This window comes from Rhamphochromis longiceps, linkage group LG15, assembly GCF_057381845.1.
Source record: "Rhamphochromis longiceps isolate RC_006_pf linkage group LG15, R_longiceps_female_GT1.1, whole genome shotgun sequence".
Taxonomy (NCBI): Eukaryota; Metazoa; Chordata; class Actinopteri; order Cichliformes; family Cichlidae; genus Rhamphochromis; species Rhamphochromis longiceps.
The window spans coordinates 32,447,275-32,474,310 of NC_140571.1; the positions used below are offsets into that span (position 1 = coordinate 32,447,275).

The window sequence follows — 27,036 nt, forward strand, 5'->3', positions numbered from 1 at the left end:
TTTCACTACATACCGTACTGTGTATGACTGTGTACGTGACAAATAAAATTTGAATTTGAATTAGATCCAACGCCTACATCGCCATGTTCTTGAGTTGTTGCATTCACAAACTTGCATGTCCACAACGTCCACACGCCCAATGGGGTGTCGACAATACCCATGACCCTTTTATGGCAGAGGGGTAAAAACCATGGCAACAACAACAAAAAAAAGTATCAGATTTAACCTAAAAGCAGAGCGGGAATCTACAACCCTGTACCAAATATATTATTCCAGAGTAGATCATTTACTGCTTTGGGTGCAGTTTTATTTCATTTGTTTTCCAATTATTTTATGTACTGGACTCTTTCAAAGCCTCAACATTAGTGTTTGCGTGTTACTGCAGTATTAGTAGTAGCAGCAGTGGTAGTGGTGGCGGCGGCGCCAAGTAACCCTGAAAGGAAAAAACCCACCACAGAGCAAGCTCCATTTTGTCAGAAAATTCCAATAAAAATGCTCCAAACTGCACAAACATGGTGAAGAGGTTCACTTCAATGATTCCAGTTAATGAAGGTAAGGCTGTGCATATAGCCATCTGTGTCAGGATCATAATCTTATTTCCTACAAGCTCTTATCACATTTTCTGTGATAAGAGCCTATGTCAAAATACCATTGGCTGTGCCGGGCAAAAGAAAAGTCCCTCAGCAGCTCAGAATGTTATTCTAATGTACTTTCACTAGATCACTGCCTTACCTGTAAACACCCATATTTGTGTTCCACTATTTGTATTTCACTCTGTGTCTTACACATTTGTACTCTCAAAATGCTGGTGATGTCACTTAAGAGGTTTTTTTTTGTACTAAGATCCTCTACTGCCTGACATTAATAAACGGTTTCAGTCTCAACAGTACTGTCTGGTTAATAAATCCATTTTGACATGTGCAATTAGCAGAGTGTACTGTTAAAGGAAAGCTGTCATTCAAGCTGTACTTTGTTAATGGTATTTAACTGCGTAGCACATCTTATCTCAATTGGATTTACCTCACTAATTTCAGTGTGTACAGTACCGCTGGAGGAGAACTTGTGTGAGATCAACCTTCAGCTGATGCTGAATTCTTACAAAAGAAATGATGGGCCATGCCCACTGAAGTGCCCCTGAAACTGAACACCCTGTAGCTAACTCTGAGCTCAGCAGAAGTATCAGGTGTTGACAGTAGAGTAGCTGTTCCTGTTATAATACTTTGCAGTCCACTGCCCGAGGAACATGCATAGTTGGTGCATCGATGGTCCATGGACAAGTCCACACAGTCACCCAGAAAACAAAAAAACCCACACATGCAGGGACCACTGCGTTCACTGGAGGGTGAAACTAAATAAATAAAAAAAATAAAAAAAAAAACACCACACACACACACACACACACACACACACACACACGACATCAAATGACAGTTTTTCTTGAAATACAGCACAGGTCAGGATTTGCAGAGAAGAGCAGGCCAGAGAGCCCCTGACACGGCTGTGGTAAAACAGAATGAAGCCTAGTCCACCTCACCTGGCTGTCATCTTAGCCATGCCTCCTGCTGATTTGTCACATAATAGGCCAATAGCCAAGGTGTGTAGAAACAACAAACACACTCATACTAAGAGCATGCACGTATGCGTGCATTAACCACATTAAAGTATTAAAACCTGGAAACTGGAGCATAAAAATCCAGCCACAAGTCAGCAAAACAAATCATTCCAACCAAACCCTGTGACTGAATTCTTACTTCTAACAGTGGAGAAAGCAGTAATCTGGTATCATCTAACTCAGGGGTGTCAAACTCAAATACACAGTGGGCCAAAATTGAAAACTGGAACAAAGTCGCGGGCTAACGTTAATATTTATTGAAATATATTTATTCCTCCAGATATAAGAATGAATCTTTTCTTATGGACTCAAACACATTTTGCTGAAAAACTGAATATGGAACAAGCAAAGCTTAATACTAAACAATATATATATTAGCTGTATAATACCAGTAGGCCAGCTCTAATAGTAATTTGGTATGGCTTCGCGGGCCAAATGTAATTAGGCTGCGGGCCAAATTTGGCCCGCGGGCCAGAGTTTGACACCTATGATCTAACTAATGTCAACTGTGAAGATCATTGTCTGAAATCCTTGAGCCATTGCCCCAGACACACTGACCAGCGTGCAGGAAAATAACCAGTTCCAGCTACCTCCCAAAAAGCAGCTATACCAAAAAAATAAATAAATAAAAATAATAAATAATAGAACCTCAAGGTCTTGAACTATGTGAAAAGTAATTAGAATAGTTAAAGTACAACCCCAACTCTTTGTGTGTGTTCTCAAATGTCAACAGGTGATAAGCAGGCTGCTTTCAAACGGCAGCTGTGCGACTGAGCTGTCAGCGAGCAGAAAATGAGTTACATCAGAGGCCTCTGAAATTTTAATAAGAGCTTCGTTTAAAAGATGAGGTGTAGCTGCTACAAGGAGGAGAATTTGAAGATCTCAGCAGGTTGATTGCTCTGTGCTGCACACAATGTTCTCTATAACCACGTGGGTCTCCTTTGAGAGCAACACCAGCTGATTGGTGGAAGAATGAACACCCTTTGACAAATTAATGACTTTTAAAGATTGCCAGCGAAAAACTCCATTTAATATAAGGCACGCGACCATGGTTATTCCTAATAACATTAGTATAATAAGTGAAAATTGACTTTGTTCAATCTGCCAGCAGATAGCACATAAATCTGCCAAAGCCACCGTCAATGTGCTTCTCACTTGTGCAGTTGGCTTAGTGTTATGTTTTTTTCTCCATGATGCTTCCATGTCAGAGTGGAAGGCGCAGAGTAAAATGACAATCCCCTCAGTACATTGGACCATCTCCCATTTAAACAAACTTCAGGGAGTGTTAACAGCCTTTTAAAACGAATAATAAAATAACCTACATTAACAAGATTAGGTCAGTTAGAGACTTTGAGTGTTAGTTTTGATTCATTTTGAATTAATCGCCCAGCCTGATTCAGAAGCTTTATTAGCTTGTCACCACAACCACACAAAAAGGACCCAAAGTGAATTAAAGTACATATACAATGCTACACACTTATACCTGAGACAGTCAGTTCAACCATAAGCCACTAATATGTTTAGTGGGTCATGTGGCAGGAGGTACATGAAATCAGCCAGGTTGTGTCATCTTTGTAGTGATTTTCAAAACAAAAGAAAGGAATTCATGAGGAACAACCTGCAACCCAAGTGCCCAAAATTTAATATGCTCATCTTTGAGGACATTTACTTGAAATATGCATGCGTGTTGTATACATGTAATAAAGCCCCATTACTACGGCTGCACGATTTTGCATAAAATGAGAATCACGATTTTTTGGCTTAGAATTGAGATCACGATTCTCTCACGATTTTCTTTTCCAGTATAAATATTTATTGCACTTATTAACTGCACATCAACTTCGTAACAGTTGAAACTGAACATAAAAACAATAAATAAACATAAAAACAAAAAATGTCTCACATTTTGTTGTTGCCGCAAAATGTTGTACTGCTTGAAATTCCGTCTCCACCGTTGCTCGACGCTGCGTGTATAGAGCAGGTAGTGCAACAATAGAAAAATAGTTGCGGGACGGCACTGTGTAGCGTTTGTCTAGGGTGTTGATCATTTTCCTAAATCCCTCGTTTTGCACAGTGTTGATGGGAGCCATAATCTTTGGTCAGGTGATAAGTGATAGCCTCCGTAATTTCTTTGTGCCTGCGGGAGTTCGACGGGTATAGGGAAGCGCTGTATAAGGTTCCTGTTATTGATGTTTGGGTGGCTGACCGGGACGGATTTTCTCCTGTCACTTTCTCGTCATCCCTGACGTGCTCTCAGTTGTTTTTTCCCCTGCTAATTTTAGCATCACACGGCACAGCTTCTGTATCACGTGGCATGAGGCTCCGCCCTTGTCATTTGTTGAGCAGGATAAGTGAGCGCTTGTTTTCATGCAGATTACGTCCCGGATCAAAATGCGGTACAATCGTTGTCGTCTTTTTTTTTTTTTTTTTTTTTTTTAAATCGTTGTCATTTGGAAATGAGATCGCACATAAGTATGAATCGAGATTTTCTAACGATTAATCGTGCAGCCCTACCCATTACTCTCCAAAAGTTCCTTTGTACATGTTGTTTGTATCTCTTTGATTTCTAAGAAGTGTAGCCCTGACCATGTCCAAGAACGTATCCTTAAAAGCAGCACTAAGACTTTCTGGAAGGTGCAACAGACGTCTAGCCAAATAGATCAAATAAATCTCCATTAAGGTCATGGCAACAATTACCCTCAAAGCAAGAAAAGGAGAACACTGTCCATCTCATGAGCTCAGATATGCAATACGTAATAATGCTGGCTAACATTGCAGTGCTTGGAAGCACAGTAGACAGATAAACTATCCCTGTGTGTGTCAGTACAGCCTGTTGAACACAGCTGACTGCTGGGAGTTCATGTGTCAGATGATTCTCTCCTGCTGCACAGGCATTGTGCAGGGAAACAAAGATGGAGAGGTTTGTCTGGGGTCGTTTCATTATGGAAGCCAAATGAGGCCTAGCTGAGATGTGGATGACCTGTTTCAGAAGTCACGTTCTTATGCTCCTCCCTCGCCTGTCTTTTGCCTTCTCTCCATCTTCATGGAACTGTGACTATTATTTCCCCCTTTCTGTTCATTCAAGATGTAGTGAGGCCACAACGGGCCAAACAAAGAGCGTCAATTTGGCGGTATTCTTGTGTTGCCTGGACGACCACTTCTAATGACAGAACCATTTGGGCTAGGGGGCAGTAATCCAAGACTTGGGAATGCGAGTTTATATATTTTGAAAAAGTTAATATAACAGGCAACAAACATTAAACACAGAAGCATTGACAAATATTACTTTTAATAATTAATTGTGCAATAAGAAAATTACAAGTGAGCTAAAACTTCAGTTAAAATCTAAAACTTTAGAAAAACTAAAGTATGTAGTGCATTCCAAATAATTTTGCAACAATCCACCACTTACACTTCAACAATAGAGAGAGCATAAGGAGATGTCTTATCTCTCTTTCCCCTTCTTTTCCCCTTCGTGTCAACCAATCAACAAAGATTGCACAATATAAATAACATTTAGTTTAACTGAACAAATCAGTCCACTGTCACCAGTCATGCTTTTTGGTCAGGATTATCTCATATCAAGTCCAAATTTTGGACCAGTGCATCACTAAATTACAAAGTAAAGCACTACTATCATCATATTACATTTATCTCCAACTGTGCTATAAAGCATTAGTTACTAATAATCATCCCAGTGGAAGGATTGTTATTAGTGACTAATTGCACTCCATAAATTTGAAGTTAATTGATCTCCAATGTTTCAATTATCTGCATGATTTGCGGATAGAAAAAAAAAAAAAAACTGTGTCCACAGTGGAAGTGATTTGCAGTGACAGGGTATATTAAAGTTGTGATATAAAGTGAAAGGAATTTTACGACTCCATGAAACAATGGGTGAAATAACCGCTGCCACCAAAGTGTTTGAGGAAACCACTAGTCAGAGTGTGCGATATCATTAATTGTAGCTGCATGCCAAGTAGTAGTAAATACATTAGAGGGTTACCTAGGCAACCGGAGCCGGGAGTGTCTGCATGTGACCAGCAGTCAAATTTAAAGGGATGCACATTCCAGTGTGCAGCGAGTCTTTTTATGTACATGCTTGACTTCATTTTGTGGGAGACAGGACAGCAATCAGAGTGATCTTCAAATTTTAACAGTGCTGATTACTACTATTAAAAAACAAAACAAAAAAACAAAAAAAAAAAAAACAGTAGCAGTAAGGTCAAACTGTGCAATGATCCACCACATCAAACCTTTCCAAAAAACCTATGAAAACATCATGCTAGCATCTTTATACGTAATGATACACACACAGTGCACAGACACACAGTGACGTTCAAGCTGAGTGTGCGCTAATCCAAGAGACTATTAGTGTCGTGCTAACTACAAAAGTAAACAAGGAAAGTAATTCATTACTTTTATTGAGCAACCCCTTCAACAGTACTCAAAATTAAAAGCAATAGATGAGCTTTTTCTGAGCTTTAAGCAATTGTATGCGATTAGCTATAAAAAGGAGCTGAAGAGGATCTTAGTTCATGGAGTAGTATTTAAGTTGACTTACTGATAGAGCTGGGCGATAGAACGATAACGATATGTATCGCGATATAACTTTTACTCGATAGAGAAATTAAACTATCGCGATAGACTTCACCGCTCTTGTCCTCTTAAAAAAAAAAAAAAAAAAAAAAAAAAAAAAAAAAAAGGTCAGCCAATCCAAATTAAGTAGCGCAGAGCCGAACCAATCACAGCCGCAGCGTCACGTCGCGTGACTTGTTACGTACAGCACAAGTGCCAAGCCGCACGTGTGTTTGTTTGGGAAGCAGCCAGCGCGTAATGGAGGAAATGAGTGTGCCGACTAGAAAAATCAACCGAGCGTGACCAAAGAGAAAACAGATGATGGTTCCAGTGCCGGAGAGATTGTCGAACGGAAGAGCCATAGAAGTTCCGTAGTGTGAAGGTATTTCGGCTATTTCAAGTCTGACAAAAAACAGAGTAGCGTGCACTGTAAATTGTGCCGAAAGCAAGTCTGGAAATACAATAAACTGGTGCATGCGTCACACTGTGCGCCACGTTATTGTTTCGGTGAAATGAATTTCTACAATACTGTTAATTCTACTCTCTGCAGTGTTTAAATGCTTACATATACACACAGTTACTGTCCGTCCACACATACGACTCGGTTCTGCTTCTATGCCGCAGCTTTGTTTACTTTTTCCCACCGAGGCTTCTAGACTTTTGATTGGCCAACATTTCGGCACGGTTAGGAATCTAGCGCCACCTGCTGCTTTGGCATGTTCATAGCAGCATTTTCCTTCATTTCTGCCTTTATGTGTGGACGGATTATTTTTTAAAACGAAAACGGAAAATCTCCGTTTTCAAAAATACCCGTGTACGTGTGGACGTAGCCTCAGTCTCTGACTGGAAGCGCTAATTCGTCATTCAGCTTTTGTCAGACTAAAGTAACTGTTAAAACTGTTTGAAAAGCTCAGCTATACAACAAGGAGAGATTGAGAATTTCCTTTTAGTTCTCAGTTTATTTGATATTGACAAAAGTTAGTCAATTTTGTCTGTTCTTCTGTAAAACAAACTAAGATTTATTTTTAGAATTAATATTTTGTTTCTAAGTGGAATTGACAATTTAGTCTGTTTCGTTTGTTCTATTTTGAAACTTAAACGCTTTAGCGGCTGCCTTTTGTGTAGTTTGCAATATTTGCCTTTATTTATCTGAAAAAGTCTCATGTTCCTTAAGTACATCTACCCTGTTGAACTTATTATGGGAAATAAATATTTAAATAAAAACAAGCTGCTGATTATTTCACATTTTACTTGTGAGCAACGGCACATTTAAATCTTACAAATATAGTTATTTGGCTTATATCGTGATAGATATCGTTATCGCCTGAAATGAAAAAAACATATCTTGATGTGAAAAAATCTCATATTGCCCAGCTCTACTTACTGACAAACAGTCTGTCAGCAACTTTAATTCCGTAAAAATTCTGACAGTGATGAGGAGTTAATACTTTAATATAAAGCAATACCATAACTACAATCAGTATGGGTTCTTTTATGCATGTAGGTCATGCTATTATCTGCTGAAAATAGTCAATCTGCCTGTAGGAAAAGGATTAACACACAGACAGGTTACACAAAACAGTCAACAGGAGAACACACACACACACACACACACACACACACACACACACAACCCCACCCCCCATTAGGAGGTCCCCAGAGCGTCACACAAAAGATGTGTGTATGATAAATCCATATACTGTCCTAGCAGAGGGTTCAAGGAGTTAGCAACCACAGGGGAGTAATAATAATCCCTTCAGCCATCATCAGTATGTGTGCCTTGGTTTGTTTATTCCTTACTGAAGAATGAACAAAATTACAAGTTTACCCATCCGTTCATTTCTAATCTCTTTCCAGTCTGACTCTGCTGGATTTCTGTGGTGTCAGGACAGCCAAATTACACAGAGAGAAAATGTGAGAAGAGGGAAATTCACTACTGCTGTTTTATTATTGATTTCTAGCTAGCCTGCTACTTGGTGCCTCAAGCCACATCCACAGCTCCTTTAGAGCATCAGTTGTGCTGGAGGATAGGGCTGCTCGATTATGGCAAAAATGATAATCACGATTATTTTCACTGAAATTGAGATCTCGATTATTTGACGATATTTATTTAACCCTTTAAGACCTACTATAGGACCAAGTCCGCCAGAGCTTATATTATTTTTTTACATGTTGTAGTGCCATTTGTGGGAGCATTTCAAGTTGCTATACATCAATACAACTGTTATAGCCCATATTTTAATAATATGTATGCATTAAGTCCATAGTAACTACATTAATTGCAAAAAAGTGCAATAAACTACAAAAAAAAAAAAATTGAAAATCATTTTGTTTTTTGTTTTTACATATATTTCTACTTGGAGAAATTTAAGAGGCTTATCCCTCAAAACTTTAAATACAAAAAAGTTGCAAAAAATAGTTTACAACAACAGGAAATTTATTTTGAGTGTCTTCATAGTTTTATTTTGGAGATGCAGCAATTTTTATATACTGCAGGAAAAAAAAAAAACAATCCTATGATGCAAATTTGCAAAGAAAACAGCATGTGCATCAAAATAAACTATTTCCAGCAGTGCAATTAGAGTTCTAAGCATCCCAGAAACTATTCAGAAAAGTCAAACATGACCAGTATAGGCTTTTAAGGCCTACAAGTAAAAAAAAAAACAAAAAAACAACAACTACATTTTCCGCGAAAATGACGTCACTTCTGGTTTCAGGCAGGAAATGGCGGAAATGCGATAGTTAGCGGTGACGTCTGTTTTAATGTGTGAAGTGCTACGAACAGCTGATCGGATCGGCAAAGCGTGTTTCTGGAATATTATGTTTTTGTTCCTGCAAGCGCTTTTTATGCAATCTTTGCAAAGCTTTATGTGGAAGGAAACCGTGACCGAGGACAAGCTGATGGCATGAGATGTAAGTTTCATATGCAAAAAAAAAAAATATTGCGCTAGCTTACACGGTTCAGGTTCTACAGGGATTTAAAAATAGTTACACAAAACGGAGCGTGCAGCTCTGACCGGCTTTAAAGGGTTAACAATAACAATGTATTGAATAATGACTTTAAAAAAATAATATAAAATAGTGTGCAACACCACTGAAGTTTTTTTTACCTCTCTTTTCAACCAACAGCAGTCACTCTCCTCTCCAAATAACTTCTGCTTAGCTTTCCGAGCTTCCCTCGGGTCCTCTTAATCAGCGGTCTCCAACCTTTTTTGCGCCACGGAACGGTTTATGCCCGACAATATTTTCACAGACCGGCCTTTAAGGTGTCGCGGATAAATGAGGGAGGGGCTAATAATCGGCTCAGTCATTTTTAATGATCGTTGAAAGCCCAGATCGTAATCGTGATTAAAATTCGATTAATTGAGCAGCCCTACTGGAGGGATGGGTGCAGTATCAGCCCTGCAAGTAGGGGTTTCACTCAGTTCTTTACAATCCATCAGTCCTGAACCTGGACTAAATCAACATGCTAACACAACTTTATTTTCTTCAGTCTCTGCACGCTCCTAAAAAAACTCCACACAAATAAAGCAACGCTATCCAACTCCAACCTGATTAATCCTTACTTACAAAATTATAAAGCTTTTGATTAGCATTACCAATTTCAAAAACATCACACAACATTGTTCATTTCACTAGATCTGTAGCAAAGGAAGCCCACGAAGGTGGTTGGGGAATCTGACTAGTGTGCCTCCTGGGCACCTCCTAGGAGGTGTTTATGGCATGTCCTACTGGGATGAGATCCCATGCCAGAACTAGAACACAGTGGAAAAATTATTTCTCTTAAGAACACAAATGGAGAGAATGAGAGTTGTACAGATCTGTGCATATCTGATTAAAAATCTGCCCACATTTTAAAAAAAAAAAAAAGGGAAAAAAAAGAAGAAAACATAATGGATGGATGGACGAGAGAAAGATATACAGAAAGACTTCAAAGACAACAAAACTGAACCAACAGGGTTAAATATGTGTGAGATGTGAAAAGAGATAAGATCAATTGAAGGGAATTGGAAGACACCAACAGTCTGATTACATCACTTCGACTCTGCTGACAGACTGGAGGAGCCAGTCTACGTGTCAAGTATCCTTAGGCAGCGTACTAACCCCAAGTTGCTCTCCGATGCATCCATTGGAGTCTGAATGTGTATGAATGTTAGATAGGGCGCACTTAACAGCTTAGAAAAAGTGCTTGTGTGAATGGGTGATTGTGGCATGTTGTATAGAGCGCTTTGAGTACTCCGGGAGAGTAGAAAAGTGCTATATAAGAATCAGTCCATTTAAGGACATACTGTTTGAGCTCATACAACACTTCATTTTGTTGTAGCTGTTAGGTTGGCTGCAGGACAAATTATACCTCAGTGCTGCTTATAACCACATGTACAAGTCTGACTGATCGTTGGATTTAAATCAGCAGATCACGAGGTCCTCAGACAGTGCATGTTGGCTCACTGCTGGAAAACCTGTTCATACAAATAAAGGCAGCAGGCCAGCCGTTAACTTTAAGTTAAATTGTCCTGTTCCGTTTTCACCATAACTCCGACCTTTTAGAGCACTGGACTGATTGATCATATTGACAACACTGTATATTAACATCATTCGAATAGATGCAAAACATAGTTAAAGAATAAACACATCACATCTCAGTGACAGCTATGCTTAACCTATATAAAACTTATTTCCAAGGTCCAAAAGGGCCTTTAATCCTCCAAACAATGATCAGAAACATCCAACTGATCCTGCACTGTGAAGCAATTAAACCAACAGGGGCAAAAATGCTTCTGCGTCACATTTGCTTCACCTCATCTACCATCATCACTGTCACTCCTCATTGCATGCTGACCAGCAGAGCTGAAATGGCATAAGCATAATCTCAGAAGAAGGAGAGGGAGAGGACAAGTGAAAGGTCGGCAGTGCAGAGCGTAGAAAAGCACATTCATGAGCTGTCGTGGATCATCAGGCTAGCGTGGCCTCCTGTTGGCAAATCACACAGTTGAGCACACCGTGGGCATGCAGCTGGCCAGAGCAATGACACGTACTGTTGACTAACACTGTCTCAAACACTCCTGCACAGTCAACCCTTTTCACATGCTCTGATGAAACATATGCCAAAAGTATGTGCACAGGTGTCCATATTTTAACAATTATTTCCAGCTACCTGTGTGTTTCTTTAGTAAATATACTTCGTTCTATAAATTGCAAAAAATTAGCTATGTTACCAACATGATCTTTTGACACCCACTCCCTCTAATGGATCCAAAGCTATGTTTATACCAGATACTCCTTTGCGCTATGATCGAACTGTATGCCACCGTGGAAGAATTTTGGACAGATCATACCAAACTCCTATTTTGTAGTCTCAGTACTTTTTCCCCCTCAGACAATGATGTCCATGGCAGAAGCTCACAAATTTCACAGGATGGTAAAGTAAGCACACAACTTGTCTGACACACACACACACACACACACAGACACACACCAAGTGAAGCATTCAGAGCTCAGCAAACACTTTTGATTGATTGATTGATTGATAATACTTTATTCATCCCGAGGGAAATTGGGTTAAAGCTGCCAGCCGTGCCAGCGCTATCTTACCCTTCCGACCATACATAAATTACACAAACATCACGGGGAAGACAGGTCAGAGAGGTATAACCATGGAAAATGCACAAGATGAGAAAAGTACTGACGGTCTATAACTTCAAGTAGGCATTAATATTGTTTTCTACCTTTAATCAACTTCAACACTAGTCATGTAACTAAAAGCAAACCCGAACTTTACTGGGGAAAAGCGCCTGATCAACAACTCCAACGTGAAGAAAGAAAGACCGTTGTATCAGCTTCCACTCCCTGCTGTTTTACACAGGAAGTACTACAGTAAAGCTACAGAATTTAAAATAAAACAGTGTTGAAATTAGTCCGCTTGCTGAAGGCTGGTGGATATCATCTCACTTTCTAGCAAGCAGGGGTGAGTCTAAAGGGGGGTATGGGGTGTACTAGGCCAGATCAAGACTGTAGTAACATTTTACAGATTTAGATCAATATAAATCAATAAACTATACTGCTTAATTGTAGTGTAATAATATTAAAAAATAATATAATAATGTACAATTATATTTTTTTTATATTACCAAACTAAAAGCTGGGGGGGGGGGGGGGGGGTCCTTCCTCCACAGGCCATTAAAAATATTCCTGGGCCAATATCACTGAGCAGGACACCAGATCATCATCATCATCAACAGTAATTACAGGTGGCTAATTACATGATATGCTCGCATTTCTTCATTGTTACTCCTTTAAATGCTTACAGACATGCATACACAGTCATACACTAGCACATTTAAACACAAACAGGCTGTAATGATTCATTCACCGAGCAACTCAAATAACTCCGAGCTACCAAAAAAAAAAAAAAAAAAAAAAAAAAAAACCCTAAATAAATAAAAAAGATTTTAAAAAGAATCGTCAACATTTTGTTTAGTCTCCAACTCTGCAGCACTCAGTTGTCACCATGTAAGCGCACTCACATTTGTAACTAAAAATAAACCTGCAACAGAAACATATTAAGGCGCATGGATGCATGCATTAGGCCCAAGCAGCCTCTTGTGGGGGGGTTTTGGTGAAAAACAACAAATCACAACAGCAGCAATGACATCATAGTTTAACATGGAGCTGGAGTTTGCTCTTTGCCATTTGTTTAGACAAAGAGGCTGAGCATTGCAGAGATGTGATCACATAGAAGAAAATGTCTTTTTTCTTATCAGATAATTTAATTTTTTTCTTTAAAAAGAGGATACAACAGGAATCAATGTGTGATCATGCTTTTTATTTGTTTTTGTTTCTAATGTCTCTGTAAACTTTGAATCACCTTGTTGTTGAATTGTGCTATACAAATAAATTTGCCTTGCCTTGCCTTGAATGTGAAGAAACAACTGCTGTAACTTCACGGGGGGGCGAGGGGGAGACTACAAAAGCTATATTTAAGATAAAGAAATACACTTTCTGGATGCAAAATGTTCCATATTTAACGAGAAGAAAAGTATTTTATACCAAATCATTACTCATTTCACAGTTAAATGTCAAGCAGCATTTATCTTTGGGTAACGCCGCTTCTTGGTAAATGTCAAAACCGGGTTTAATTATGACTGGTATCACTCATTGTACAAAAACCCCCAAAACAAAACAAAAAACAGTGTCAGATAATTCCAGTGTTTCACACTCAAAAGCTAGAAACTTAGCATTTGCATAATATTTCGGGAAAGCATTAATAAATCTCAATTTCACCAATTTTTTCCAGCCACTATAGTTTTCAACCTATTGACCTCGAGAGATCCTGTGATGAAGGTACTTAGGAACAATACTTTTATACAAACTTTTGTTTAGCACCACAAACTAATACACAAAGGAAGCACTAGAAGATTACATTTCTTTCTATAGACATTAGTAGATAAGCAGCAGACAGGTATCATACTAAAGTGTTGAGGCCCCATGGGATGCCAAAACCAATTCAATGCTTCTTGGCAACTAGAGACCATAGTAAAGTTTCACATTTCAACAGTAGTGATGTATTAAGCAGTTAAAAGTGTTAATCTGGCCAGCCCACACTTTAATGTTAGCTACTTAACTATTAGCAATTACCCGCTAGGAACAATAGCTGTGTGTAAAGTTATCAATAAGCTAGCAGCGAACAGCTATGGCAAATAAAACATTAACATTATTATAGGAGCTAGACTTCTTCCTTTTTATTTCATTGATGTTGTTGTATATTTTTACGCATCTTATTTTTGCCATCCCCCATAATATCAAGTATCAGTTAGCTTAAAGTTCATCAATTGGACATTCAACATGCTGACTGAGCTCTAGTCCCACATTCCCCCCCCCCCCCCCCTTATATAGCTCTCATTTTTTGATCCGCTTACAACACATATGCTCTTGCTTTGCAGCACTGTGCTTTTACCCTTTCCTTAGTATGTATATTATCAGTCGATATTAGCTACAAGCTATAAGTTATAAGTGTTATGTTGCAAAGTTTATCAACCGGTGGACACTCTAAAACTTCTGTTGGCAAAACACATTTGGAATATCATAAATAACCAGCTGGATCCGAGACCACTGTAAATGAGTAAATAAATAACTAAACATAACAAATTTAAGCTATAGAGAGATGGATCAGAATCAGAATCAGAATACTTTATTGATCCCTGGGGGAAATTATTTTTTGTTACAGTGCTCCATTTTAAACCAACATTAAGACAAGACAGACAATACACTAACTAAGAATAGTACAAAATATACATATATATACACACATACATAAGTCACTCATAAATAAATAGTTGGAAAAGAAACATGTGTAGCTGTAGTAGCAAACAGTGTGTTAAGTGGATGCGTTGTACAGGGAGATGGCCACAGGCAGGAAAGATTTCCTGTGTCGTTCAGTGGTGCTTTTCGGTAATCTCAGTCTCTCACTGAACGTGCTCCTGTGACTGACCAGCATGTCATGGAGTGGGTGGGAGGTGTTATCCAACATTGTCTTTATCTTGGACAGCATCCGCCTCTCCGACACCACCTTGAGGGAGTCCAGCTCCATCCCCACAACATTGCTGGCCTTACGGATTAGTTTATTAAGTCTGTTGGCATCTGCGACCCTCAGCCTGCTCCCCCAGCATGCAACAGCATAGAGGATCGCACTGGCCACAACAGACTCATAGAAAATCCTCAGCATTTTCTGGCAGATGTTGAAGGACCTCAGTCGCCTCAAAAAAATAGAGACGACTCTGGCCCTTCCTGTAAAGTGCTGTGGTGTTTTTAGCCCAGTCCAGTTTATTGTCAATGTGTACTCCAAGGTATTTATAGTCCTCTACAATGTCAACATTGAGCCCCTGGATTGAAACAGGGGTCAAGTGTTTCCTGGTCTTCCTGAAGTCCACGATCAGTTCCTTGGTCTTTGCCACGTTGAGCTGCAGATGATTCTGCTCACACCACGTGACAAAGGAGTCGACCACAGCCCAGTACTCTGTCTCATCATCCCTGCTGATGCATCCAACCACCGCAGAGTCATCAGAAAACTTCTGAAGATGGCAGGTCTCTGTGCAGTGGCTGAAGTCTGTGGTGTAGAGGGTGAAGAGGAAGGGGGAGAGGACAGTCCCCTGTGGTGCCCCTGTGTTGCTGATCACCTTGTCAGACACACACTGTGGGAGACGTACATATTGTGGTCTTCCTGTCAGGTAATCAACAATCCAGGACACCAGAGAAGCATCCACCTGCATCGCTGCTAACTTATCACCCAGGAGGGTCGGCCTGATGGTGTTGAAAGCACTGGAAAAGTCAAAAAACATGACCCTCACAGTGCTCGCCGGCTGGTCCAGATGGGTGTAGACACGATTGAGCAGGTAGATGATGGCGTCCTCAGTTCCGAGACGAGGCTGATAAGCGAACTGAAGGGGATCCAGGTGTGGTCTTACTATGGGTCGCAGCTGGTCCAGGATGAGCCTTTCCAGGGTCTTCATGATGTGGGAGGTCAGTGCCACGGGCCTGTAATCCTGGGGGCCACTGGGACGTGGCGTCTTTGGTACAGGGACGAGGCATGATGTCTTCCACATCACCGGGACCCTCTGCAGACTCAGACTCAGCATAAACAGTTTATGAAAGACTCCACACAGCTGGGGGGCACAAGTCTTGAGGACAAGGGGACTCACTCCGTCTGGTCCAGCAGACTTGCCTGAGTGAAGTCTCCTCATTTGCATCTCAACCTGGTATTGAGTGAAGGTGATGGGTGGGGGAGGGGTGTCAGGAATCTCACAGGAGGCAACATGTGAAGAGAGAGGCTGGCACAGTGGTGTGGCTCTGGATTCCAGGCTGACTACAGGTGAGGTTGTGGGGGTGGGAGCAGACACTGTGGTGTCGAATCTATTGAAAAACAGATTCAACTCGTTAGCTCTATTCTCACCTCCCTCAGCTCCCCTGCTGTTGGTTGGCCTGAATCCAGTGATGGTCTTCATGCCCCTCCACACCTCTCTCATGCTGTTCTGCTGGAGTTTCCACTCCAGCTTCCTCCTGTAATTGTCCTTAGCCTCTCTGATCTTGTCCTTTAGTAACACCTGGATCTTCCTCACCTCCTCTTTGTTGCCCCCTCTGAAAGCCCTCTTCTTGTTGTTGAGGAGGGCTTTGATGTCCTTAGTCACCCACGGCTTGTTATTTGGGTAACAATGAACAGTCTGAGCTGGAACAATGGAGTCGGTGCAGAAAGTTATGTAGCCTGTGATACACTCAGTAAGCCCATTGATGTACTCGGCGTGAGGCTCACAGAGTGTTTCCCAGTCGGTCACCTCGAAACAGCCCTGTAGTTCTGCTAAGGCCTCCTCTGACCACCTCCTAACAGTCCTGGTGGTCACAGGTTCCCTCCTCACAATTGGCACATAGCAGGGGGTGAGGTGAATCAGGTTATGATCTGACCTTCCAAGTGGGGGGAGGGAGGAGGAGCTGTATGCATCCTTGACGTTAGCATACAGTAAGTCTAAAGTTTTCTCTCCCCTGGTGGGACAGTCCACATATTGTTTGAATGTTGGTAGTGTATTGTCCAGTGATACATGGTTGAAGTCACCCGAGATCACAATAAAGGCACTCGGGTGCTGAGTCTGTAGCCGAGCTATGGCAGAGTGGATAGTGTCACATGCAGCTGTGGGGTTAGCAGAGGGGGGAACATAAACAGCCACCAAGATGACGTGAGAGAATTCCCTGGGTAAATAATATGGCCTGAGTCCAACAGCACACAGTTCAGTGTCCGGGCAACAAATCCTTTCTTTGGTTGTTATGTTGGCAGGGTTACACCACCGGTTGTTAACTAGAACAGCAAGCCCACCTCCTTTCCGCTTACCGCTAGCGATGCTGTCCCTGTCCGCCCGAACAGTGTGGAAGCCTTCCACGGAAGCATTCTCATCGGGAATGTCTTGGTGCAGCCATGATTCGGTGAAACACATCAGGCTACACTCTCGGTATTCCCTCTGACTCCGTACCAGTGCTGAGAGCTCGTCGATTTTAATTGCCAACGATCGCACATTACCCATCACGATAGACGGCAGACACGGTTTAAACCTCCTCCTCGCTTCGAGCCTCCGCTGTCTCACCATCACCTTTTTTCTTCTCTTCTGTCCTTGACCTCTGCATCCCCGATGTGTTTTCCTCCAAATTTCAGCTGGTACTTCTGCGGGCCTGGCCAGCGAGCCGGCCGGCATCAGGGCGATCAGCTGATCTCTGGAGTAAACGGTCCGTGCGTGTAGGAGATGTGCCGCGGTCCCGTTCCTTGATAAAAGTAAGAGTTCCACGGCCACCAGAAGAACAAAAACTCTCTCAATCCACATGATTGAGTAAGAGATAGAAAATGGAGGAAAATACAAGTCAGAAAAAAAAAAAGAATACGTAAGAAAAAAAGAGCTAAACTAAGAGAAAAGCAGGAGCGACTGTAACAGGCTGCACGCTGGTTGGCACATGCGCACTACCCAATGCAGTACAACATTGGGTTTGTAAATCACCAAATATCCACATCAGTCTTTACAAAAACTATATCGGTTAGGCTCTAATCCGGGGGTGATGAACTCAAGGGCCGGTGTCCTGCAGGTTTTAGATATCACCCCAGGTTAACACGACTGAATCAAATGATTAGTTCGTTACGAAGCATCTAGAGAACTTCAAGACATGTTGAGGAGGTAATTTAGCTATTTGAATCAGCTGTGTTGGATCAAGGACACATCTAAAACCTGCAGGAAACTGGCCCTCAAGGCCTGGAGTTCCCCAACCACTGCTCTAAACTAAGGTAGGAGAAGTTAAGGTCTCTGTAGATGAACCTGTTGAAGAATTGTTAATAGTTGCCTGCAGCAGCCTTTGTTTCCAGATCTCTTACCTGCTCAGCTCTGGGTAGTATGTGACTGCTATTTTTGTCTCCATTGCTAAAATGTTTATCAGTAGAAATGCATTTTAAGTGCTTTATTTGTCTACTGCCACTTCTCAAAGGAACAAAGTATCCCTGAAAATACTAATCATAAAAGCAGCAAACTACCACTGAAGAGAAAAAGGAGATCATTTCTCAGTCTGGTCTGTAATATCCTGAGTGTCCATGGAGTGACTCATCAGAAAAATACAGGGAAAAGGCACAGAGTTAAACACAAGTATCATTCAGCAGGAAGAAAAACACCAAGGACGTGATGGCTGGTGGTAGCTTACAGATTAGAGAAGGGAGCTTCTAAGCAGGAGGCCAATGATGTGAATCACGAGGTCAGCAAGGACGAAGTATGAATAAAAATGAATGAGTAATTCTCTCCTTATAAATTACTGTTGAGACACCCTTGAGCAAGGCACTTAACTTTCAGAAGCAGCACCGGGCTGTGGTTATGGTAAAGACATTAATTGGTCTTTTCTGTCTGTCACAACCTTAAAAATACCCTAATATATATCCAAGTAAAGCAATATGTTACCTATGGTGACTTAATACTAAGAGCTCCATGTCACATCTTTTACTGTAGTGAATCAGCAGTAATCCTGGGAGAGCTGGCCCTGTGTCAGCCACAAATCCACGGTATGATTACTTTGCTCCTCTGGTTGACTTTACCTCAGTAAACAGCCATCCAGTAGACGGCCGAAACATAAGACCTCAGTCATGAGGGATGAAACTCGTCTGGAACGTCAAAGAGATGAAAACTTTGGGGGGAGGGGTGTCCTGGCTCAGAGAGGACTGCAAAGCGGGCCTTTTTGGAGCAGATTGGAAGAGAAATGAGAATGTGAGATTAAGGATGGACTGGCTGACAGCAACTGCAGAAAGAGGTGAAGGGGAGAGAGAAAGCATGAGGGGCAGATGATGGCAAGCTGCCAGGAGATCAAAATCTTCCCCAAAAACTTCAAAAGCAAATCGTTCTGGCACAACACCTTTATTCTCCTGTCCCATTTTATAGTTCAATTCACCCCCATCAATAAACAGACAACATTATACATTCGGTTTTATAGTCAGATTATACTCTTATACTCTTCCAGTTGATTGGTCTGTTTATAATAATTTCTAACATTTTATAGGAATATAAAATATATGACAATTCAGGTATCACAATAACACAAGGTCACATCAGCAGCTTTGCAGCCCTCACTCTGCATCTGGAGGAAAACTTGGACCAGTCCTTGCATTTACATGGAAACCATAATACAGGAATAGCAATCCCGAAGATTTATAAAGTTAATGGCCTGTTCAAAAAGTTCATAAAAAAAAAAGACACAGACACACCATTGTACTTCCAGTCTGGACAAGGCCTTTGAAAAATTCCAACTTTGAAAACCAGGTTGCGATCAGCTTGTGTATTAGAGGGGAATAAGGCCAAATGTGCCTCCAGAGCTTGCTACCAATTCCTCACTTTCCTTTAGAGGTCACATTTATTTCTACGATAGGGCACAGACAGGGGGGGCTGAATCCCTGGGATTTGTGGACAAAGACTGCTACGCTGAAATTAACAGAGAGCGATGCCATTATGTGTCCATTAAGTAATCAAATCACAGTTCTTGTAATATTGTCTGTGAAGGTTCTCAGTCATCCAGGTCATCGTAGTCTAAGGAGCTTGGAAAGAAAAGCGTCTGGACTTCTTTAAGACAACTGACAACAACTTAAAGAAGTCCAGACGCTTTTCTTTCCAAGCTCCTTAGACTTCTTGTAATATTATTGTCAGAAAATCTATTAATCTGACCTGTAAAGACGAGGAAAGGATCCCTGACTCTGTCACTCTGAGATACGATAAACCCAAAGAAGAGACCAGAATCAGTGACTGTGTCTTCAGTCTTTTAAGTCAACGTAAAGTGTATTGCATTTATTCCAATTTCAAATTAGCCTTAGGATGACCTCATTAATATCTCATTTGGACTAGATACCATAGCTGGCTGCAGTCCAGCTTCAACTCATGAGGGACTGGGGGTGTTTTTCTCTTCATAAACAGTTCCTCCAGTGCAACACTTACATTAAAATGTTCCAAGCTGCATGGAGTCTGACCTCAGCTCCTGCCATTCATCTGTGGCGTGAACCTGTAGTGCCTCAGAGGCACGTGGCCCTTCAGCAGTTGTCAAGAACTATTACTGTGACGCCTCACAGCCCCCCATCGCCCTTACAGTGCTGCTTATCAAACAGCCAGAGATAAGCTGGCATCGGTGGTATGTGTGCCCTGACAGAACATGGAAGAATAAGCTGACAAGCATTATATAAAGTCTCCTCCTAATGGTTTAAGAAGGACCATTCACCAGGTACCTTTTACCTTAAGAGTCAGGATGAGGCCATGTTGCTAAACATCCAGCATTCACACACGCACCTCACTAAGAACTCATAAACTAAGTTCTTGGATCTAGCAAGACACATAGATGTGAAACAATCAATAGGCGTTTTAACGTCATCAATACCATCTCTCAATCCTTTTTTTTGTTTATTTTGTAACTAATTGATATCAAACTGGGTAAGTTCTGACGCAAAATGCCCAATTTTGCAACAGTAAAGAATCCTTCAAATAATTCCGAAATCCGTTTAGCTGAAGTTTATCACTTGTAAACTGGGCCTAACCTCACCTATGGTTAAACTGGAATTATATTTCCCCACCTTTCTGAGAAGTTCTACTAACAAACAGACAAACCAAACCACTCACATAACCTTTTCATTGTATTTTTTTTTTTAAACTGCAAATTTAGAAAGTTTGACTTACATTGGCTGCCTATTAAATTTTGTATTGATTTTAAAGTTCTGCTGCTTACTTTCAAATGCTATCTCACCAAAGGTCTGTGAGATAGCCCCTGACTATCTCACCGACCTCCTCAGTCTCTGTACTCCCAGCCGTTCTTTACGATCTTCCGGTCAGTTACTTCTGGCCCAGCCCAGGCACCGTCTGAAGACTAGGGGTGATCGTGCTTTTGCCTCTGGAATAGTCTTCCTGCTACCATTTGTGCCTCTGACTCCATTCAATCCTTTAAAGCACACTTGAAAACTTACCTATTCAACCTGGCTTTTCTAATTTGCTAATTCTCACCTCATTAATTGCTGTATCGCTACTCATTTCTCTGGATAATCATGATCTCTCCCTTTCTCTACTTACTAATGCTTTTTGTTTCTTTTCTCTACTTTCTCTATTTTACCTTGTTTTAATGACTTACTGTTCAGTGTAATCATTTACCGTTATTTTTACTGTGAAGCACTTTGGTGTATCCCCTGGTTTTAAACGTGCTAAATAAATAAAATTGTATTGTAATTTTAAAAAGCTAATATTGTATATCTGAGTTATTGACACTATATAAAAGATTGCTAAAGCCATATAATCAGTTTGTGGACTGATGTTCTGAAGACTTGAGTTTCACCGTTTTTAAACCTTGGTATCAAAAGCAAAGGATGAATGTGACTGAGAAACCAAGAACACTGCAAACTCATACTTTTACACAATCTCACTACATTTTGCAACCACAAGAGTAGCCCCTGGATGGCTGTTGGAAAGAATGCAGGTTCAAGGCACTACTGCATTTCCAGACTTTGCTGTGTTCACTTCTTTATTGACAGTCAGTAGTTTGGGTTTTTCAGTAAGTCTCCTTGGCCTCTGCAAAGTAGCAGTTACCATTTTAAAAGCAAAAATGTTTTATGAAAGAAAGAAAAAAAAGTTTAGTCATCTAAAAAAATATATATATTGTAAAGGTTTATATCTTATTGTAAATTTAAATATAATGGGGGGGTGGGGAACCCTTCAACGTGGCTGGCGCAAAAATAAATGTCAACTCATCCACCCACCGTCACCATCGCCCAGCTGTGAGTTAAATAATCAAACTGCCTTCTTTGCTGTGATGATTGGAACAAATTGAACAGCGCTTTGCTGGAGATAATTTTGAAAATGGCTTGCTAATACTCACCTCCAGGAGCATGTACTGAATACTCAATGGGATAATAACTTTGGGGTGTTCATGTGGTCACAGCCATGTGGCACATGGGGGACAAGGAAAGGACAAAAAAACAAAAAAAAACAAACCAACAACAACAGATCCACACAAGTGTCCTGCATGAGTCAGCTGCAAGCAGCTGGGGCAGCCACTCGTCCACACACCTGTTCTATGACACAGACACACAAATACATTCCTTCTAAACAAGATTTCTGCCTCTGAAAACAACTTGTGTTAAAAATTACATCAGCCTTTATTTCTCTCTGTTGCTATCTGCAGTTTGGTGATGTTCATTTTCAGCGCTCCTCCTTGTACTTTAAAAGACATGCTCAGGGGCTCATAAGAGACTAAAAACAACTAATGAGGGAGTTGTTAAGAAATATGAGGAAGAGGATGGGAAAATGAGAGACATGAGAAGTTAGCGGTTTCCATTCTGGGACACGGACGCAACATGCGGCTCTTTGAAACAACCAAAACTATTGTTAACCACAGTTTGGCCTACAGAGAGATTCCAACAGCTGGCTTCAATTAAGGGTTTTCTTTAAAGAGGCAGGCCTCCTGCACACTGCATGTCTCACTTCTTAAAACACACACACACACACACACACACACACACACACACACACACACACAGTAAAATAAAGATCTCAAATGTCCACAGAAGCGGTTTTGACACTGAGCTTTGTCTGGATGAATGTGAGCATCACAAATGAAACACGCAACAGGAAATGTCTGACAAACATTGCCGTGCTATGTTAGCCATGTCAAACAGAATCAAGTAAATCCAACACTTCTTCTGGACACATTCCTGTGGAGATGGCAGCTCTACATGAACTGAAGAAAAAAAAATTTTAAAATACAAAAAAATAAAATAAAAAGAATACAGCTTTCATGCATGATGTATCTAAACAAGGCCAGTGCTAGACCTTGACACTTTGGTGGTAACATTACAGTGTGGCTGCTCATGCAGGAGGCATTTCAGGAACCTCAAGGCTTGTGCAACAATGTTACACCAAATCGTGGAAAATAAGGCCACAAGAAATGCATTGTACATCATGACCCCCAGAAAGAGTAAAGTAACACAGCATTCATTTTCACTCCCACACTCAGCTCTATATGAGGCTGAAATTTTGTTCATGTGGACACTCACTACGGATGATGGTTCTTCACAAGAAGTTGCGTATGTTTTGGGTCATTTCTCTGACTAAAGCGATAATCTAGACCCACTTTTGCTCCTGACTGCTTGAGGTTCTCTTTTAAAATCTTCACATGTCCTTCTTTATTCATATTTCCTTCTAGATGAGATTCCCAGTTCCAAACACACTGAAGCGTTCCCACAGCATAATAGTCCCACCACCGTGTTGTAAGTTACTCCCTTCTCCAAACATAAGCAGTGTTTTTATTGCCAAATGAATGAGACAAAACTAGAGCCCATTTTCATCTGATTCTATCATTAGTAATAGTAATTTCTAGTCACTTCAGATGCTCACCTTGGAGTTGAGAAACATTTAACTTGAGACTCGTCAGCGATTATTTTGCTGTCACTGAATATCACTGTGGTCACCACATCACAGCACTACTAACAGAATTCATTCAACTTTTTCCTCTATGGGTTTAAAAGATTTCTTACCATCTGTTTCTATGTTGTACATCATTCAACATTCCCCTTTTTTCCTTACACAAAAGCCCACGTTGTTATGTCACCACCAAACACCACAGTGTGGGATGGGTCTTCCCTCCACATTAAACAAGCACTGACACATGTTTGTGTCAAAAGAGACACCATCAAGCACAACCTGCTTGTCAAAAAGTGTTTTGCCATAAGTGAAGTAAAGTTGAAAGGATGCAAATACAATTTGCACAATAGATATCCGAAAATAATTTGGACAAAAACAGACCTCCATAGAATAAGCAGCCGTTCAAAGTATCTGCACGAATAGGCTTTCCCTTCAGAAGATATCATGTTTTAATGGAAAACAGAGACTTCATCCACGCTACATAACAGCCACACATGGTAAGCTATGATGGTTTTGTCAGGTGGTACATCCAACCTGCTGCACGAACATTGTCAAACCCGTGTCCTCCCGAGTTCATGACACATGTCAGAACTGCACTATGTGTTTAAGCAGCTATCATACGTCTTCGCCATCTGCCACCAGACTCGCTCAGGCTGGGTGTCTATGGAGCTAGCGTTTATTTACCAGCCATTCTCTGTGTGCTTCTCTGCGCGTGTGTGACAATCATGATGTGGCATCAAATAAATGCCACCCCATCAGCAGCACCGCTGAAAGATAATCCTCTCTCATGCAGAGTGGGAGTAGCAGCAGCAGGAGGAATAAGCGAGCGCCATTCCAAACCCATGCACGTCCACAAATGCAGCACAAATTCAGATTCAACTGAGCGCGCCTGCTGGCGTTAATAAAACCTGACCACAAACAAACACCCTCTAATAAGGCGAACACGGCACTGCAAGCAGGCGCGCACCGGTTACTCGATACAAGCCGTTATGGAAGCAAAGTTGGCGTAATTTTGTAGTTTTCATTGTTTCATCTCTTCCCCCCCCCCAAAAAAAAAAACACTCACTCCTCTCACACTATTTCAGAATGAAGACAGGGGCTTCCTACCTCATGGTGAAAGTGGTGTCAGGCCAAATATGTCACAGAGTCTTTCGAATAACGACGACGGCTGAGTTGCTGTGTAGTTTTCACCAAAGTTCGCTGCTCGGTTCAACAATACAAGCGACCTAAGATGAATGGGGACTCCCGACGACGGCGTGACAAGATGTTTCACAGTTTGCGGGCTATCCGATAAAAGTACAAAAAAGGAAAATAAAAAAGAAAATGGTGGCTTAAAAAGAAACAGTCGACTCCTACATGTTCTAGAGCATCGCCGCTCCGCTGCTGGCACTGAATCACTGGGAACTAAAGCGGAGAATCGCAGCGTTTCTCGGCTGTTTCTGACGCACTCAGCTCTATGTGATGCGGCGCTGTGCCGCTCGGATACCGGTCTGCTGCCGCTGGCTGCTGGCCGCAACATGTGCTGCGTTTAAGGACCCGCTGTAAACTCCTACTCTGAAGTTTCTCGGGAATAAATATGCCCCCTTCCCTAAAACAAACAAACAAAAAAAGAATTTTACCAGCGCCAGGTGTGTCTACAGAAAAGTATTGCCTTTCGTCTTGAAACTCCTTCAGGCACTTATTGGGGCAGTTTTTCTAAACGAACTTTGATTTAAATGGTTACATCATGGACAAAAATCGGCATGTCTAGCATCAGCACGTATGTAATAAAACTGTTTAAAATGTTTGCCCCAAAATAACGTTTTAATAACCTTTCTTCACTTGCAAGTTATGTGTTCTACCACCAACTTTGCTGTCGTCGAAACCTCTAATGCATTTCAATCTAGGACTGGTCCAGGTTTCTTCATGTATTGTACCTTTTATAAAATGAAGCTTATTTTGGAAAAACACAACAGAAGGCTAATTTAGTTCGAAACATAACTCAGGCAACAGCACCCGGCTTGCTGCCTTTTTTTCATGCGAGCCGGCATAAGTTGGTTATGTCGCACTGTACCTGAATGCAGCAATTTACGCAGCTTGTCAGACGTCGCACGTACAGGTTGCCCTTGACAACTGAGGTGGATAACTTTTTCAGTGTTTCTGCGTTGACTGGTTCCTGTAAGGAGTTGGTTATGTCTTTAATAACACTCCGTTGTTCTTTATCTTAATTTCCACACTTATAGACAATAGTTCAAATGGATTTCATTATGATTTACACACATTCACAACATTTTACTCATGCCTTTGATAACTAACATGTAAGTCTTAATTATGTAATTATGTTAGTCAGTCTAACTGAAAACAGTAGTAAAGTAAACAAGCAACAGCCATTGTACATTTATTTCCCAACTTTTTTCTTCTTATTGTTTGTTTTGTCAGGTTGGATGATGAAAGTCGGCATTGTCAGGTTTCTACAGAGATGTTCAATAGAGTTCAGGTCAGTAACTGGGCTACTCTAGGACATCCGTAGAGTTGTCCCTAAGCCACTCCTGTGTTGTCATTGTCATGTTGGAAAGTGAACCTTCAAGTAATTGTCACAGAGACATCCTCAGTGATGTCCAATACCGATACCGATATCATACATTTGGATATCTGCCAATACCGATATGAAGCCGATATAGTGTATTTTTTAATCAATAAAACAGTTTTTTTAACATCTTGCTGCATTTTGTATAAGGTCATAGTCAAGCTTTTGTGTTTTCTTTTAAACTAAAGCAATTCTGTTATACCTGTATGCAAAAACTACACTGCACCCAAAATATTTAATTGTTCAACAATACTCAGTGGCGGTCCTAGGCTGTTCGGTGCCCTGGGCGAACACCCCCTCTGCCAGCTTGAAGGATTGACCACCTACAGGGGCGAGTGGGTAATTTTTATATATATATATATATGTATATATATATTAGTGCTATTTCTTAAATGTGTAAAATCTGTAACATAATGTTACATAATGTTTGGAGTTTAGTCTGTTACTGTTAAATATTCTGATTCTGATTGTTTCAGGATGACCTGCCATGACATCTGCTTACCTGTATCTTTTGCTCTTTTCTCCTCCTCTTCTTTTCTCTTTTTTCTAAACTGAGCACCTGATGGCTTTGAACTTTTCTTGTCCATCTTCCATTGGTTTTAATTTTGCACTCCAGTATGAACAATCACCCCCCAACCCGAGGATCACCACAACATAACCTAATAGACCTACACCTTAGTTCACAGAATCACTTTGTCTAGGGTTTATTTCTGGGATTTCGCACAACCCAGGATTCAAATCATGAATACATAATGGACTTGGATTTACAACATTATAAATGAAATGTGCTCTGTTTGGAAGCAGCAGGGCCCCCCTCCCCTTTCGACGGTTTGTGT

The 27,036-nt window shown here is 40.9% G+C and overlaps 1 protein-coding gene across 1 annotated transcript in view; it reads right to left on the minus strand.

Moving 5' to 3' along the window:
• enah (ENAH actin regulator) overlaps positions 1 to 25,155 on the minus strand; it is a 146,392-nt gene extending 121,237 nt beyond the window's left edge. The window contains exon 1 of the mRNA XM_085383113.1: positions 24,742 to 25,155. Coding sequence (XP_085239239.1) covers positions 24,742 to 24,746 — 5 coding nt within the window. The 5' untranslated portion in view covers positions 24,747 to 25,155. The remainder of the gene's footprint in view (positions 1 to 24,741) is intronic.
• Between the last annotated feature and the right edge of the window lie 1,881 nt (positions 25,156 to 27,036).